The sequence below is a fragment of the Tiliqua scincoides genome, chromosome 3 (assembly GCF_035046505.1).
Source record: "Tiliqua scincoides isolate rTilSci1 chromosome 3, rTilSci1.hap2, whole genome shotgun sequence".
Taxonomy (NCBI): Eukaryota; Metazoa; Chordata; class Lepidosauria; order Squamata; family Scincidae; genus Tiliqua; species Tiliqua scincoides.
The window spans coordinates 35,779,034-35,798,153 of record NC_089823.1 but is presented as its reverse complement, the minus strand read 5'-3'; the positions used below and the strand labels follow the sequence as shown (position 1 = coordinate 35,798,153).

The window sequence follows — 19,120 nt, the reverse complement described above, 5'->3', positions numbered from 1 at the left end:
GCTTGAAAAGTGGAGTTAAACATATAAATACATACATTGTGACCCTTGTTAAAGGGGAGAGGCAGGAAAGCAGTTTTTAAAAAAATAAAAATAGTGATAAAAGGTGCATTCCTACATAGTCTGCAAATACAAAGTAGTACATGGAGCTTCCCCATAAGACTCAGTAGCCTTTCCCTCCCCACAGTGAGTGGTTTCTGTCTCACTGGAGGCCTAATGACACAGGCCATCCCATTCATTCCCTTCCATGCTTTCACTACAACTACGGTTCCCAAGCTGTGCATCTGGGACCTACCAGTGTCGTGACCCAGTTTTTGGTGGTTTGCGAAACCGACACAGCAGATTAAGCTATGTGCATCAAGAGTTAAACAAGTTGCTACTGGAGATGGGGTGCACTGCTGCCTAATCACCAGTACAGCCACAATCGTTGGCATTTACAAATCCGAAAGCAGCCTCTAGGGCCTCTAAAAATTTTGGGAATCACTGCTCTACAAACATCCAGAAGCTCATTATCCCCCTAGTCCTGGTGTGCAGGCTCCGCCCAAGAAAAGCAGATAGAAACGTGTGTAGAATGAATGGCTTGGCTGTTACGTTGTGTGCCCAGCGTCCCAGTGGCATCATGTGTGCCCAAAAGAAGGAGATGTCATGTGTGCTTTGACTGCTATAGGACAGTGCTGTGTCCTATAACAGTCAAATGGGGGGTGGGTGATGCAGGACTGGAAAGTTCCTGCCTGGCAATGGTTAGGCTTGTCCTGGGTACTGACATACAATGAGGATGTGGACTGCAAGTAGAAAGGCTGAAGCATATGGACCATACTGAGGGCAAAATTATTAAACAAGGAGTCAGGTCTTCAAATACAGCAGCGGTTTCAAACTCTCTAGGAGAGTTTGAACCTAAGTTCTTGGAGGGGAGAGAACGACGGGAGGGAACGATCATGTTGTAAAACTGGAAGTGGAGCGCAATCACTGCGCTTTCACTTTTTAAGCTGTGGGGAGTCCTGCAGACACTTGCGCAGGACTCCCTGCACCCCTGAAAGGCTGCTGCAGGGATTGATGAGTGCATCCCAGTCCCTGCAGCCCCCTTAGCGACACGATCCTGGGGATCATGTCACTGCCTCCCCCCTGCCCCCACACCTTAAGGGGAAAGTGGCCAGGGCTCTCTGGCTGGGGCTTCGCGATGCCCGAGTTTGAAAAGTTATGAAATACAGTATTTAATGTGCTACCGTAAAAAGAAAGGAGGGTTACAAACTCTCCTCCTTTCTCTTTTAAAACTAAAATTTAGGGTACTTTATTTGGATTGCAGCTGGTAGATTTAGCTTCAGGCAAAAAGCCTTCCTCACTTTCAAAAGAGTTAAATGAAGAACTTGTTGCCTAGGGACGCAAGTAACGACTCGTATTTTCAGAATCTGGACAAGCATGTCCTGGGGGAGCAGCTTAATATAGGAAAGACTTTGACTTTTGTCCCAGACACACATAGGCATTGCTCCTCCATCTGTAATTCCGCAGTAAGTTACCTCTAATACATTTAACAGGTAGAGCAAAACTTGATCAGTGGCTACCTTAAAAACTGATGATTTTACAAAAGGGCAGAAGTTCTGTGTTTTGGCAGTGTGTCTACAGACAGTTCATTGACAGACAATTAATTACTACAAACAGTTGCCCTAGAAACAGAGCCACAGAACCCAGGAGAGTCTCCCTGAAGCCGGAAGTACAAGGGGCAAAGACCAGAAAAGTCAGCATGCCATGAGAAAAAAATGTTGAAAATCACTGCATTAAATAATAAAACTGGCAATATATAAACCCCAAACCCAAACAAAGTTGAAAATAAACAGAGCGGGAGCCCCAGCTTAATGAAAATGCTTATGTGAACAAAAAAAAGTTTGAACTAGGTGGTGAAAGTCTGACAGCAGAGCCACATGGGCTCTGTGTTAGAGGGAGTTCTGTAACCTGGGGGCTGCAACTGAACAGGCCTTGTCACATATCTTCTTTCCCTCACTTGCCAGTGAATTTTGGGGCGGGGGGGGGGAGAGCAGGGCCATCAATGCTGAGTTCTGGTGGAGGCATTTTCCTATGGGGACAGACAGACTTTTAAATGTTCTGCCTGCAGGCTGTTCTTTCCCCATGCTCCATGCATATAATAACCCAAAAATGCAGTGTTCACAAACAGTGTACCTTTTTGTCATACCCGTTATGGAAATTTGACACTCAGTGTCAATGCCTTTCGTGAAATAGCATGTATCTTTGGATGAGAAGACAAGCTTCTCATAGGACCTGGGGACAAAAGAAAAGGGTGTGCACCATTGGTTAGAAGGAGACAGAAAGCAAGATATCTGAGGGTTGGATATTTGAGTAGAAAGAAAGCCCCTCAACTCTCATTGAACTACACTGCAGCAGGAAAAGTAGGAAGGGCCAAAGGGGGGAATGAGGAGGAAAGGATTTGGAGCAGAGGAAAGTGGATCAAGGCCCAGAAGGGAACTGAATTCCATATATAATATTAATTTCTCACACATAGTCAGACAGGAGGGAGATAAGCATGGAGAAAGGTGGCATTTTTTTTTCCTCAGTGAGGTCAGGAGTGTGGTATCTGTCTTGCATAATCTTTTATAAAGAAATTCTTGTTAATCCCAAGACGGTGGTGGACTTCTGGTCCCTTGGGATCCCTATTACAGAATGCATGATGTCACTTAGCATTGTAATTAAGCACCAAGTAATTAAACAAAATTAAAACTACAGCCCCTTCATGATGCTCCCTGAGCACTGTACTATGGAATTAAATATTAGATGAAATCTACTAAATAGAGTAATAATCATTACTTGACTACATTGTTCTGCCTCTGTCTTAAGTTTCCAATACAGGACTTCCCAACGAGGCAGCATTCTTTGCGGATTTTAGCTTTTTTATGGCTAGGTTGGACAAGTAAGATTCCTTAACTGATGAATTATTTAAAAATAACTTTTCAAGGAAACTCTGAATGAAATGTACAAATATAGCTCACTGCTGCTGTGTTGTTCCTGACTGGCAGCTGCAAAGACCCAGGAATACACTGTTCTTAGAAAGGGCACTTCAGCAAAGTTCTGGCATTGCTGCTGTTGCTTTTCCAGGCTTTCCCACTCCTCTATTTAAATCTAAGAAGTTACTTAGCATCTGGAGAGATGAGAGAGGAATATAATACAGTGTGTATGCTATACAAACTAGGACATTTGGAACAGTGTTGACAGCAGCTGTTTATGTTATAGAAAAAGGTATTATTTCTAGAAGTGCATATGTGTATAGTATTTCCAGTTCTGAGTTTTTTGGCTTGGCAAATTATGTAGATCAAATAATAGATTTGGTTAGAATCTTGCCACTTTGTTTTGTTTTTGTCTTAGATGCATTGCACGCATTACTGAACTCCCATCAAAAATGATAAAAAATTGTCCATTTGTGTGCAAATCATAATGTGTGACGAGCCTGCATATAGGCTGCTCCGAATACACATATCATGGGACCCTGTATGTATCCCAGTGGGTCCAGTATCCACAAATTTGATTAACCATGGATGCCAGCAGATACCAGGGTCTGATTTTAAATGCCTTTAAACACAAAAAAGCACCAGAATTGGGTTTCCTACAGTTTCGCGGCCAAACTACATTTCCAAGCCTCTGGAGTCCTAAACGACGTACTTCTGGGTCACGCAGAAGTTCCTTCCTCCTCCCAGCCTCACACCACAATGCATCAGTAGTTGGAGTGAAAACACAACTCTAAACTCTGGCCGCCCATCAAAATGTGTTAAGATTGGTATGAGTGGCTGCCTATTTGAATCTGCCTTGTGAACCTGGCCACAGTGTTGCATCAGACACATTATGTGATGTTCACATTGCACATTAACTTCATTTAGCCTTACTTAAAGTAATTTATTTTGTACAGCAGTGTGATAACTGTATCCCAGTGCAGTATGAGTAAAAGGGCTTTTCTTCAGGAAAAAAACTGGTGATCTTCCCGCGGCACAAAACATTACAGTGCAGTTGCTGGCAACTCAAAGGCCATATGACACCTTCTTGCCTACCAGCCCAGGCTCTCAAGTTTTATATAGTGTGGACAAAATAAAAATATGTCCTTCCTAATATATAGTTCTCATGTTACTAGAAATAATGGAGTAGCAAAACGGGGAGGATCACCCACAGTTTGTACTACAGAATCAGCCCAATTGCTGCAATCCTCAAATGCTCCAGCACAGCATCATTAATTAGCTTGGACTAGGAATTCTGTATTCAGATGCCTTGTAAAGTTGACTAGATGGCAACAGTTGTGTAAGGCAAAACTCAAAAGTAAATATAGAGGCTAAAATTCTCATGTCAGTGACACACAGCCACTGATTGCATTTGGATGGTCCTCCTTAAAAGCAATCCTCAAAATACATTAAAAGCACACAGTATGAATTCTGCTGTGTTTTCCTGTACCTTAAGTTTAGTCTTGCGCAGTCTGTACTTTAAATAAATTAGATTTCATGTAAGCCACAAATATATGCTCAGATTTACAAAACATGTAAATGTCCTCACTGTTTACTCTTGCTTAAGAGTATTAAAACTGCCCTTCAAGATTTTTCTCCCCTCTCATTTATATACAGCTCTTCTTCCAAGGAGTTTGTGGTACTGTACATGGCTCCACCCCCTCAGACCAACACTATGAGATAGGTGAGGCTGAGGGACTATAACTTGCTCAAAGTCATAGTGAGCTTTATAGCTGAGCAGGGGTCTGAACCCAGATCTTCCTGATCCAAGCTTAACAATCTATCCATGACAATACATTGCATCTCAGGTTGAGTCTGTTCCCTATCCCAAAATTCTTTGCAAGAATCTCAGCAACCACCAGACACTAGGTGGTCCAAAGTGAACTGACTAATGGTCCACTAGTGGAGCATTGTCTACCTTTGGCTCAACCATGCAATAAATTACTGTATGTATGTATGTATGTATGTATGTATGTATGTATGTATGTATGTATGTATGTATTTATTTATTTATACAATGTTTACACCTCCTTTCTTTCCAGAGGCAAGCCAGCAACTTATGCAAACAATAAGGCATAGAATAATAATAAAAGCAATCTACATAATAAAAATGGAAATTAATAAGCAACCAACACCAAATGACTGTCAGCCAAAGCCAACAAATCCATACAAACCAGCAAGCCAGAAATGCCAACCAAAGCATCACCTTGCTGCAAAAGAAAAAGTTGGTTTTTGGCACAATACCCTGAAGACTGGCCAAATATATTTCTAAGGGAGAACAATCCAGAAGATCAGAACCACCCCTGAAAATCGCTTCAACTCCTAGTGGATGTCCATTGTACAGTTGTCCCCTGTTTTCCATGGAAGTTCCATTCTGCTTCCTCCAGGGATGTGGAAACTGGGATATGGGGGAATCCTATGTAAATTGCACACACACACACACACACACACACACACACACACACTGCACTCATAACAGTACCTTTGTTTTTCTGTAGTGGTGCTGGCAGCACTGGTGTTTCTTGCTTAATAGTCTTTCTTAACCGAAGAACCCAATGATCAAGCAACCAGCCTGCAGGCTTCAGGAAAACTAACCTAATGTTAACAGGAAGCAGTACAGTTCTTGTTCCTGTTAACATCCGGTTAATCTTCCTCTAGATAACTGAATCCGGGGATACCAGATCTTCGGATACAGGGATTGCCTGTATTTCAGATGTCAATGGCACCTGGAGCAGTTTATTGCCATAGTGGAGATTGAGATTTGTCTTCAGTACTGATGGCTTGCCCTAATAAACCAAAGGCTTACAATTGCAGATTATTTAAATAGCAAACCTGAGTAGTACATTTAAATAGTGCATACAATAAATCAGTTAAATTCTGAGATGTCACAGCAGCATTTTGTAAATTTATGTTGTTCATTTTGCTATGGAAAAAGCCAGGCATACTTCTTAAGAGATACACTTATTTTGTGTTGGTCATACTTATGGGAAATGTACCCTTATGGATTTCCATTTTGAGGTGTGTGCATTTCCAGTGCAATTTGTGTAAAATAATACATTGTGGTCTGTTCCTTAAGGAAGGTTAAAAAACAACTATTGTGCTTTAATCAAGAGTCTCACTTCTCTGCTCTGAATTGCCTTGTGCAAGACATGAGACATTGAATTCTATTCAATTTCCTTGCCTGTATATTTATTTATTTATTTTAAAATACCTTTATCCTACCCTTCCCCACCCAAGCACTGGGACACCCAGAGTGGCTTACAAACATTAAATACATAAAAATAAATCACAATAAAATTGGTAATTAACAAATATATAAAAATACAAAACACACACCAAACAATTAAAATGCCCAAGAAACAGCAGAGCAATTTGTTAATAAGGAGCAACAACCAACAGAAATTAACTGTGAAAGCCAATTGAAATAAAAAAAGATCTTAAGCCCCACCAGAATGCCAACAGGAAAGCTGTAGATCTTGGCTAATGTGGGAAGGAGTTCCACAGCATCAGTCCTACCAGAGAAGGCCCTCCCCCTTGCCTGTACTAATCTAGCCTCGCTGTACTAGATTAGTCTGTACTAATCTAACCTCACAAGCAGCACACAGAGGAGGGCATCCTCCAGAAGACCTCAGGAGATGAGCTCATTCATATGGGAGAAGATAGTTTTTCAGGTACTCCAGTCCCATACTATGAAGAACTTTAAAGATCAAAACCAGCACCTTGAACTGTACCCAGAAGTGAACTTGAAAGCCAGTGCAGCCTCAGGAGCAATGGTCTGTCTAAATAGAATTTACAAGCTCCTGAGGCCACACAGGCCACCATGTTATGCACTAATTGCAGTTTCTGGACTGTTTCCAAGAGCAACTCCACATAGAATGTGTTACAGTAGTCAAGTATTGATGTCATCAAGGCATGGTTGGGTCTGACAGGCTTGAGTATAGATGTAGCTGGTGCACCAGCCTTTGCCCAGCCCTGAGCACTACCATCATGTGGCAATCCAGGAGCAGTGGAGAATCCAGAATGACCCAAAGCTGTTTACCTTTTCTTGCAGAGGGTATGTGACCCAGTTCATGACAGGCTGACTGTCCAGCACCTGAGTTGTAATTCTCCAAACCAGAAAGGCCTCAATTTTGTTCTGATTTAATTTTAGTTTAACCCTTATCCAGTTTCCAGTCACCTCCTGGCAGAACTCCAGGATTTTATCATCCTCCCTGGGCTTAGATGATCCTAGAGAGGTGACACCCAACCCCAAAACTCCTACTGATCTCTCCCAGTGGTTTCATGTAGATGTTAAACAGCAAGGGAGAACAGAATGACCAGGGTGCTGAACAAGTGTACCCCAGCAACACCTTCTGGGATTTGTTGACCAGAAAGGACCAGAACCGCCTCAAAGCACTGCCTCCAAGTCCTAACCCTTGCCATCCAACCTGAGAGTACGCAGTAGTTAAAGGTTTTGAAAGCCACTGGCAGGTCCAGTCCCTTGCATCTCCAGATAGGGTTGAGAAAGATCCCCGACTGCTAACCGACATTGAGGAAAAGCAAGTGAGGATCCAAATGGATTTTATGAACAGTTTCCTGCATTTTATTTACTGGAAACTTGTACAAATTACGTATGTGCAAATATGACCACTACATGTGAAAGCAGAATCCTGTAGAGTTCCAGCCTTTCCAGCATTTATTTGCACCAAAGTCGAAAGTGTGCGCAACTTGGATGGTATATGAGCTACAGTGATACCTCTCATAATATGTGGGATCCATTCCGGAAAGTCAAGCACTGTTCAAAACATTATTATAGAATACATCTAGTAGGCAGGAAACAAGAACTGATTGGTCTAGAATGTATAGCTCCCATTGACAGCGGTCAATCCCGTCTGGACAAAAAGCGCTCAAGGAAGCAGTGTTATGGGAGATATTACTGCACTCATATTTTCCTTAATGGAAATATCTGCTTTCCAAATATCTAACCACATGTCAACATCTTCTTTCTTTCTTCTTAAGTCCAGCTGCCAGCCATACACACGAGACACCTTTTCTTACTAAAGTACTTACTAAAATTTTATAAAAAGGTAGAGATAATCCCTTTTACAAATCAGGCTTCAGAACCTAAATAACATTTAAAGGGGCTAACAGATCTCTGTTAGTGGGAAATATAATGCCTCTCTTGAATATATTGGAAAAAAGAAACGGAAACCCTCTCCCCAAGCCTTCCTAGCCAGATCCTCATAATTCAGTTTCCTTGTGCTATTAAGGGCACAATCCTAATCTACTCTTGAACAGGCAGGCCGAGTGGCCTGCGCTGTATCCAGTGCAGGTTTGGTGTGGCCCGGGGCACAACTTGGAGTAAGAGGATTTTAGTTCCCTTATCCCAAGCAATGCCACAGGCAGCCCTATGGGGCTACTCGGATCTGTGCCTGTGATTTTCCGGGCACAAATCCGAGCGGCCCAAATAATGCCATTTGGGCCAGGGACAGGAGTTAGAATCCAGTTTGCACCATTGCAATCTGCCCCACCCTTCTCCCAGACCCAATCTGCCCCCCGAGCCACCCTCCCCTGCCCTGAAAAGCCTCCCCCTCTGCCCTCTCCCACCCCCATGCTAATCTGTCTGAACCAGCACAAACCTGACTCCTCTGGGCGTGGGGCCCGTTCATGCTTTACAACACATTCCCGACGACTAGGAGCTGGCACAAGGGACTGCTGCTGGTTCCGGGGAGGTTAGGATTGCACTGTAATTCTATGAACCTTTTTTTTTCCAGTCTACTAGTTCGTGAAAGTTCTGGCTTCCTTCCAATGCAAGAAGGTTGGATGACAGAATATAGGACCTATAGGATTCTCTCTTGCAAACCTGGACTTGCATGCATTTGGGCCTTTGCCCGAGCAGATGTGGTCACTGGCGTAGCTAGAGGGGGGGGCGCACTAAGTTTTGCAAGGAGCCTCCCTGCAGTGTGGAAGTGGCCCCTCCCCTTGGGAGCCATTCACTTCTGTTCCCCCCCACATGGCTCCCAAGGAGAGGGGGAGGAGCCGCTTGTATGCTGCAGGGAGGCTCCCTGAAAAACTTAGTGTGCTGCCCTCCCTCTAGCTACGCCAGTGGATGTGGCAATGCAGTTGAAAGCCTGAGATGCTTAGGAATCTACAAAGAGCCACCCAGAGATAGCTCACCTGCCATTTATTCTTACAGAAAGATCCAGTGATGGTAATCTGACAAGTTAATCCAAACAAAGCCACTATTATTGCAGAGCAAAATAAGAGGTTTCTTGATACATAGCTACCCTAGAAATGTAGCCCACATTGAAAATGATGTAGCTGCCATGGCTTCTCCAAACAGCCAATGGGGCCATAAGTCTTACTGGAGACCCTAGTCCCATTATAGAAGTATTTGTTGTGTTGCTTCATCAGAGACTGTAGGAATTGTGTTATAGTGTAGATATGGTTCTAATAATCAACGGTCAGGCTGCGGAAGAGAGAGGATGGAGATGGCTGGGGCAAAGTGCTTGTTAAGGAAGGGATAGAGACGAAGGAAAATTGGTAATGTCACCTATTTGAGCTTATGAAGCTGCCTTACGTGGAATTGGACCATTGATTTTTCTAACTCAGTATTGTCTCCTACATTAAGTGGCAGTAGCTCTCCAAGGTTTCAGGCAGAGGTTTCTCATAAAAGATTTGGAAATGCCACAGATTGAACCTGGGACTTTCTATATGCACAGTATATACTACTGAACTTTAGCCCTATCCCGTTTTACAATCATGTACATCTCTGATGCTCGGTTTCATACTACTGTGCTAAAGTATTTGAAAGGGTATTTGAAAAAGAGTATATCCCCTATCCTAGCATTTTAACACCAACTGTAAGAGTTCCAAAGTACTCATAGCAAGTCATGCTTGCTGGTGTTATCTGCTGCTTTCCATGAAGCTTGTGCATACATTTACCTTCACTTATATTTAAAGCAAAGAAATGCTGTCCACGTGCAGAGCCCCCCTCCAGGATTCTAATGCAACAGCAGTTCCGTTGATATCTCTTTGTCCCATGAGCTAAAAGATTTTAAACAGGGATTGCACGTGTAGTTGTTCCATGTATTATTTACACATTTTCTATCCTTAATTATTAAAATAAACTGATACAAATTGTGAGTCTCTAACCGAGTAACTGTGACTGGATCCAAAGCAGAATTTCTGTTTGTTCGCCTGAGGAAGTCTCCCATTAAGGGCACATGCAGTACAAGTCTCATGCTGAGCAGCCCCACAGATTCTGAAGAATATTAGAGCAGAAAAGCTTACCATAGTTAAGAAGATAGCCTTCCTTCATGCAGGATAACTTCCTTTTGTTCCCATTCACAAAGGACAAATCCAGGTCAGCAAATAAAAATGTCTCTTCACAGAAGTAAAATTCTACTTGGGCTTTATCTTCTAAGAACCCAGTTCACTTATTTCAGCAAACCAGGTAGCCACAGAAGCTTCTGAATGCTTTCCCCACCATTTGTATTGTGTAGGTTTTGATACAGCAGTGTTAGATCCAGGGACCTGAGACAGCACTGTAAAGAGGGGACCCTAGCACTGATTTAGACCAAACTCTAAATATAACCCAACCCACTTTCCACGCTTCTCTCTCCATGCAGTAAAGACAGACGACCTTGCTGGAAAACTGAGCCCTCATCTTGTCATTTTTTGGCTGGGGAAATGGGCCAAATGCAAGCAGACCTCTGTTTGCAGCAAACAGATATATAGGTGTGAGCATTATCTGCATCATAACAGCATCCTCCTTAATTTCTGCCTGACTGCATATTATTTTCCAAGGGGATTACTGCTTTCAGCTTCTTGCCCTTATTGACCTTAAGCTGTGTTAAGCTTGGAAGAAAGAGGAAACTTCCAAGTAGGAAGGCCATAACCTTTCCCCTTTTAGTATATTAACAAGGCAAGTTTGCATGTGTTAGAGTTTCTATTAATGGTTTAACTGCAAGCGTGCAACTTGGCAGTATGGAAAGTGACATTGCTTGACAAGGAACTGTAACTTGCATTATTTAAAATGTGCTGTACAGAAATCTCCTAGCCGGCAAAGTAGAACAATGTAGTCACACAATTTGCACAGCCCTGGTGAGGTATGAGATCTGGGTATTGGCAAACTTCCCACTAAGCTTCACTTTCAGTGGAAAGCCCACTAATACCCATATTAACCAGCTTACTCAAACAGATATGAGTTTTATTGAGCCTCCCTACTCACCAAAACGTGCAAGCTCTTAAATAATTTTAAACTTGATGAAGAACTAGCAGAGCTGGTTCTCAATCATTTCCATGGCCTACACTTACCAACCTCAAACTGTTCCCCTGTACCTCCACAAGTGCAAAGAGACAAGCTGGGTCTGTTGGTGTCTAGCTGCAAAGTGTCAAGGCTGCAAACTCATTCAGTCACCCCTCCATGAAATTCCTTTCCTAGCAAGCAATAAGGAAAATGAAAGACAAATGGCCAGGAAGAGGGAGGCAATGAAGGAAGCACAGTCCCAAAATGAGTCTGAGAAGAAAGAGAGTAATTGACTTAAGTGGAGAAGTTAATGAATAGAAGCAAGAAGAATCGAGGCATTCTGGAACACCATGAAATGGAGCACAAAGCAGGGAAAGATGGGATTGTAAAAGCAAAGAGCAAGTGTGAGGTCAGCTGACACCAGTTATCAGCAACTGAAATATCCTACAATGGGCTTGTAGATATTAAACTAGTGTGCTGGAAGCTATTTAAAGCAGAAATATCCATTAATGCTTTCTTAATTCCTCTGCAGTTTCAGCTGCTTCTGCTCCTAAGCTTTTTAGAGTTGCTGGGAGACATTGAACTTCAACTTGTCTGCATTATTTTACGAGGTACCATGAGTGAGTTTGCTTGTCATCACATCACTTGGAGCAATTCAAAGATTTTGCTGCATGACACTAATGTGCCAGTGCCAATAATAGAGGCTGGATGAATACAAGGCAAGGATGAATACAGTACAACCTGTTTTGTGGAAACATGGTATATAAGTTAATAAAATGTTAATAATATCTGGGATCCAGGATATTACACTGACAGTGAAACTGATCCTCAGGTTCTTGAAACTGGCCAGAAGAATCCCAAACCTGATCAACCATGATCACATCTATGGACTTGCTTTGGTTTTCTGTGGTTTGAATTTTTTTAAAAATTAGGCATAATAAGTAACTAGAATACTTCTTGTTTTTTATCTAGCACTATAGGCCAGCAGACTGATGAGTGGACAGTTGAATTCATGTAATAACCCACACCCAGTATTCAGGAGAACCATATCAGGTTACGGAATGTCCTTCAGATGTTTGAAACTTAATCTCAGACCTGAACTCAGTCCAGTGTGTTGACCCTCCTACTTTGGAGCTTTGTCCACTGCTACCCCTTTCCTTTCCCAAATAACCTGTGTGTGGTGGAGTGGGCCCCAGGGCCAGTACAGAAGGCTTGTGTCAGTATCTAAGGTAATTTCTATGTATGCGTCGCAAAAAAATAGTGCTTGAAAAACACAGTGACTTAAAACAACAGGAAGAAGTGCAGTGAGATGAAAGTGCTGTGTCAGTGGTTGTTTCTTTTTTTACTGAGTCAGTACATCTTAAAACAGAAGATCAAGAAATGCAATTGACTAGTTCATCCATTAGAGTTTCCCAAAGTGTTGTGATTGTACAATGTAGAAAATGTAAAATATGCAGTGAGAGAAAACCTAGCAATCGAACAACAGCCAAACATTTTCGCATATCTAGCCCCACTTGGGTTTCAACAGAGAATACAAGCATTACATCATGAGAAAAGCTGAAGATTATTTTGGAATCAATATTAGGTAGTTCTGATGCAAATGTGAAGCTCCTAAGCCCAGCATGGCTTCTCCTTCCTTTTCACTGCAGAAAGTCAAAAGATTATATGTGCAGGTCAGCACCAAAACAAGATAATTTTTGGCTTCTTGCACAGATAGCCATGTGTACATTGGGTGTGGATGTTAGGATCTGGGTCTAGTCATATGTGTCAAAATATGACCTTGTGCTTATCCAGATAACGCCTTCCTAGCGTACACCATATAGTCCCAAGGCATGGTATGAAGTCACATGGTCTGAAGCTAAGCAGATCTGGACCTGGATAATGCCTTGACAGGCAACCTCCTAGGAGACCTTGTATATATGATGGAAGAAAGGTATAAATGTAATAAATCCAATTTCCAAAACAGAACTGATTTTTCATCCAGAACAGTAAATGGTGCATTAAGATGTATTTAGAAGAAAAATGTTTGTACAGGAGTTGTTAAACATGTTGTGAGGGGCTTTCTTTCTCAAGTTTGTAAAATTTTGTCATTCCAAACTGTAAGTGTTGGGGGGGGGGGGGATATTCCATATTAGAGTGGAGACAGGCAGTGAACAGGTGGTGCATTGTTTGCGAAGTTCTCTCATGGAAGCCATTTGTCTACTTTTAGAGTTCTATAACAAGCAGTATACAAGCAGATACAGGAGAAGGGGCTATTTATGACCCTGCTTTGGCTACACCTCCCTCTCTCCTTACTAGACATGCCAAATCAGGATTTGTAAAGAAATGTTAAAGTTAGCTGTCAGATTTTCTTGGCAAGCTACAGACTGTACAAGGTCTCTGGGTTACAGTATGTCGTGGATATCTGGGGAAACAGTTGACTCAGCATACGGGCAGAGTGATACAAATATATTCCAGTGCACAGTAAGGGTGCATCGGGCGGGGATGGGCACTTGACGACTCGAGTCATGAAGATGCTGGTTTTTCACGACTCATGTTAACTCAAGTCACAGATGTCACTGACTCAGACGTGACTAGGGCCAGTGATTTGGAATTGAGTCGTGGCTCAAATTGACTTGAATGACAACTCACTTCTTGAGTGTGCTTGCAAATCGGTTTCAGGCATGTGCGTGTTTGCTTAGTTTTTTGTGCTGCAACTCATTCTTATAGTCAAAATTGCTTTAGTTGTGGCTTAGGTTAAGTCAAGTCATGCTGACCAGCCGTTATGACTCATGAGTTAGGGGATTGGCGACTTGTGGTCGGTGATTCCATCACTGGGGTTTGGCTATGTTTGGGTCGCATTGGGTATGATTTTGGGATCTGTGGATAAACTGCTACATAGACCGTTGATCAAGAAATCTGATACGCCAATATTCTTTAACAATACTGTGCTGAAATGTTTTGATCAGTGGGGCAGAATACTGTGCATGCTTTTGACATTTCTTTTTGTCTTTAGATCTTTCAGATGATGAATCTTTGAAAGAAGCCGCTGGTCCAAGTAAAGGAATTCAGCAGCACGCAAGCTCCAAAACTTTTCCCTCAAAGAAAAGAAAACAGGTTGGTTGGTGTATTTTTATTACCAGACCTGATACATGATGAAAAATGAAGTCTTCACTCTAAATCAGGGGTGTCCAAAGTTTTTGGCAGGAGGGCCACATCATCTCTCTGACACTGCATCGGGTGCCGGGGAAAGAAAGAATTAATTTACATTTAAAATTTGAATAAATTTACATAAGTTTACATACATGAATATATTAAAGGTGAACTTATATGAATGAATGAAGGTCTTGCAATAGCTCAAGGCCTTGCACAAAGCAAGGCTGGCCTTTCCTTCGCTGCCACTACTGCATCACAGACATGAAACAGCAAGCGGTGGAGGAAGCCCTCATCCCACAGCTCATGCAAAGAGGTCAAACAGTTGCCTTCACGCTGAGAGCAGTTGTGTCGGGCCAGTGCGGGCTGCAACAAATCTCTGGAAGGCCAGAGGCTCATTGGAGACTGGGGGCTCCCTGAGGGCCGCATTGAGAGGCCTCAAGGCCGCATGTGGCCTCAGGGCTGGGGTTTGGGCACCCCTGCTCTAAATGAGTAGAATTTTTGTGCAATGGAGTCAGGTGAAAAACCTGGAATCCAGATGATAATATCTCAATTTCAGGGCATTGTAGCAATTATAAGGGTTACTGCTACTGTTTGGTATTAATGTACCAGGTACCAGGTATTTATGTACCAGGTAGAAATACCAGGTATGTACCAGGTATTTATGTACCACTGGGTAGATGGGACTCGTTAGCCTGGGAAGGCAACTCATCTGAGAGAAGGAAAACTCTGATCCCAAACCTCCACTGCCTTGTGGCTACATCCAGTTATGGAAAAGGCTTCAGGAGTCAACCTCGAGGCAAAATCTGGAGCCGGAGTCCCTGAGGCAGTTCATGGCTGAACACATGTTCTGGCAACTCCTGCGACACTGCTGGAACCAACCATATTGGCCTCTGCCTTTCCATTGGACCATTTCAGCGTTGTGGAGAGGGGGGATTTGCTGCATGGGAAACAGTCTATCCTCCATATCTACTTTACCCAGGCTTCGCGCACTGGAGAGGACACTCTGTTCCAGAACCACCATTCAGAGCGTGATACCATAGTCTTCCAAGACTGAAGGATGCCAACATGGATTGGTATTTATATTGCTCAACAACAGCCTGATTTTTTTTTACTGTCTTTGAAAAATGTGAATATAAAATTATGCAGGACACATTGGCCTAGTGTGGCCAAAACCGGTAAGTTGTCTGTATGGTGTATTTCAAAATGATTTGCAATGGATGGGGGGAAAAAACTGAATAACCATGAGCCTTACTATGTGGTGGTGCATTCGGTATTTAATTTTTCTCTGGATGAGGTGTAAAGAACATGCATAACACACTGAGCCAATTTCAGCACTCAGATTTAGCTCCATGTACACATATGACTGTAAAGTCAAAAACAGCCAGTTCTGTTAAAAGTTAGCAACAAAATCTTTTTTTTCCAAATATACAAAAATGCTAATATGGAACAGAAGCTACTGACAGTGGGGAAAAAAAAGAAAACAAGGCATATAGGATAAAACTCTTTTTTATTGGTCTGCTGTCAAGGAAAGACATTAATAGCAGAATAAAATTAATGGATTAAAATGGCTTAAATCTAAGGTAATTATATTATTTGTTATTCTATCAGTATGTAAAAATAATCATAATATTTTAGGAAACAGCTTTCTGAAGAGTTCAAAGTATTTTGATACACTTGTATCAGAAATTTTTATTGCAACAGCCCCATAAAATAGACCAGATTTGTTGAACCCGTTGCACATTTTGTTTTTAAATTTGTATCTAATTTCATGAGGTTTTAAAAATTCCATTTGCTTTACATGTAAAAGGTGATCAAGTGAAAAGTTCCTGCTTTACCCTCTTATTGCACATCCTTCAGAACCAGTTCTCATCCTAGTAAGGGCCCTGGCAACTATTGCTAAACTCTAGCCCAGTGGTTTTCAAACTGGAGCGTCATGACACCCTGGCCTGAAGGGCCTGGCCTTTTTCCCCTTAAAGGGCAGGGGCAGCAAGGAGGTGGGTAGGAGGCAGCGACGTGATCCCCAGGATTGCGTCGCTTACAGGGCTGCAGGAACTGGGATGCACTCACCAGTCCCTGCAGCAGCCTCCTTGGGGTGTGGGGAGCCCTGCATGAGTGTCTGTAAGGCTCCCCAGTTTGTTAGAAGTGAAAGTGGAGCATTCGCGTACCACTTCTCGTTTTGCGGAAGTGGAGTGCAATCGCTCCACTTTCATTTCTAACGAGCTGGGAAGCCCTGCAGATGCTCGGGCAGGGCTCCCTGCACCCCAGGACGGCTGCTGCAGGGACTGGTGAGTGCATCCCAATCCCTGCAGCCCCCCTGAGCAATACAATCCTGGGGATCGCATCTCTGCCTTCCCCCCGCCCCCGCTGCCTCCCCTACCGCAAGAACTTACAGCAGTGCAAACTCTTCATGAGAGTTTGAAAACTGCTGCTCTAGCCTGTTTTATTATGAGCTCACAAGAAACTGTTAATCCAGTTAGACTGGATTAATCCAGATTGATTGAGTGACCACATCCTGTGGCAAGGAGTTCCTCAGATTAATTACAAACTGGGTAAAGAAATATTTCCTTCTGACTCTCCTGCCAGTCTGTTTTAGTAGGGTCAGATCTGCTGGTTTAATGCATTCGTTATTTACAAGTAAGACTGGGAATATGTTCGGACCCGCCAGTCCATATGGCAATTTGGGGGTTGGGGGTAGGGTTAGGTAACTCAGGAAACTTTCCCTTGGAAATTCCTAGTCTATGAAGTTTGCAAGTGGTTGAACTTCATGTCCCATATGATTCCTTCTGTGTCAGCATGATTCTCTGCTTCGGATCTCCTGTGTTTCTTTCAAAGGGAAAATTCAAGGTCGCTATTGCAATTTGGCCTTTGTCTGCTGGTGCTGCTTGCTTTTCCTGCAGTCTGGATGCCAATATCAGCCTCTTTCCAGCTGTCTACTATCTGATGCCTTGCCCTGACTGTTCAAAAAACAGTGAGCTTGCATCTCTTCCCATTTTGCAAGAGACCATTTTGTCATGTCTCCAGTCGTGTGGTTCTTTCACTTTTTTTTCTGAGCTTTTTACACACTTACAGCTTTTTTTTTTCAGATAGCCACTTCCAGGTTTTCTTTTATGAAGTCTTTGGCCAGCATAGAAAAGCCATAACTCGGTTTAAATGACCATTGGGAAAACAATCTGAACAAATGTGTTTGGTTAGTCAAGAATTCTCAAAGGTTTGAATGTTCAATAATTTTTACGCAGCTGTTTTGATATATAGCCAAGACCTCTGTGTTCAACATCTCCATAGACGATCATTTCAGAGTTGCATTGTAGCCAGAGTACCAAATTTATTCCAAAATCATTGAGATTTTTCTTTTGCATAGTAATGCACATAGTACTTTTTTTACCTTACTTTAAGCAAGTGTTTTATTTCTTTCATTTATACCTCACGTTGCTTGCCTTGGCAACTGAAGGGAGCTTTCAATTCATTGAAACCAAAATATATCCTAAAACAATCTCAAAACAGTACACAAAAAGGCAGCTCAACAGCTCTAGTTCCCAACCAGATTACTGCAGTTGTGAGATACTCCTGGATTCTTAGCTTCTCCTGGATCACCAGGTGACAGTGATGGCTGGGGAGCTTTTGCCCAGCTTCAGTTGGAGCGCAACTGTGACTTTATCTGAATAGATCTGATCTGACCACTGTTGTCCATGCATTGTCATCAGAACTAAATTACTGTAACATGCTCTACATGGGGCTGCCCTTGAAGACTTTCTACAGTTGGTGAGTCATGTAGTCATGGCCACTCACCAGTTTAATTCTATCAAACCACTGCTCCTTTGGCTGCGCTATGGCAGCAAATTCATTTCAGGACTCTGTTCAGGATGTTGGTGTTGAACTTTAAAACCCTTTATGGCTTGGGACTGAGATATCTGAGGGTTTCCTTCCTTGTGAGGAAGAAGGCCTGTCTCCTGAAGTCATCCTGGGAAGCCTTCCTATATGTGCCACCATTGGCTGAGACTACATAGTTGGCAACAAAGAGTAGAGCTTTCTCCATGGCAGTACCATAACTTTGGAATGGACCCACTTTGGAATTAAGAACTGTACCTTGCTGGCCTTACAGAAGGGGTACAATACCTTTTTTATCTTGCTTTTTTGCTTTGGTGTTCTCTGTTTATTGATCCTCTTGTGCTTTTCTTTTATTGCTTTAAAAAAGAAATTATTGTGCATTATGTTTTTAATTTCTTGTTAGCCACCTTGGGTGCCTTGGAAATGAGGAGAAAGCTGGGGTGGAAATGTTCTTAAATAAATATAACCCAACCACTACCACCCATGGCTGACCATTACCATCCCCCCAAAGCAGAACCAAAAAGCCAGGGCTTTACGCAACATCTGAAACAGGATAAAGTAGAGCCACTCCGTCACACCAACATCTGCTGTGAGCTAGGTGGGAATACAGGAAAGAATGTTCTGCTGTGCATAGTTGTACCCAGATTATGAGAGCCAGAGTGGTGTAGTGATTTGGGAGGTGGACTTAGACCTGGAAGATCCAGGTTTGAATCCCCCTTAGTCATGAAGCTTCCTGGGCCTCACCAGGAAGGCCCACTTTCTCTCAGCCTTACATACCTCACAGGGTTGTTGTGAGGACAAAAGGAGGGGAGCAACTGTGTACACTGCCCTGAGCTGTTTGGAGGAAGGGCAGTATAAAAATGTGAAAAATAAAATAAAAAATAAATTATGGAAATCTGTCTCGGGGAGGTGTGCTTTGAATTCTCTCTTCTGCTGAAATGGA

At 42.6% G+C, this 19,120-nt stretch overlaps 1 protein-coding gene across 1 annotated transcript in view; it reads left to right on the top strand.

Moving 5' to 3' along the window:
- The window catches only part of CMSS1 (cms1 ribosomal small subunit homolog), a 243,268-nt gene that overhangs the window by 207,793 nt on the left and 16,355 nt on the right, over positions 1-19,120 (top strand). Inside the window, exon 2 of the mRNA XM_066620880.1 lies at positions 14,213-14,313. Coding sequence (XP_066476977.1) covers positions 14,213-14,313 — 101 coding nt within the window. The remainder of the gene's footprint in view (positions 1-14,212; positions 14,314-19,120) is intronic.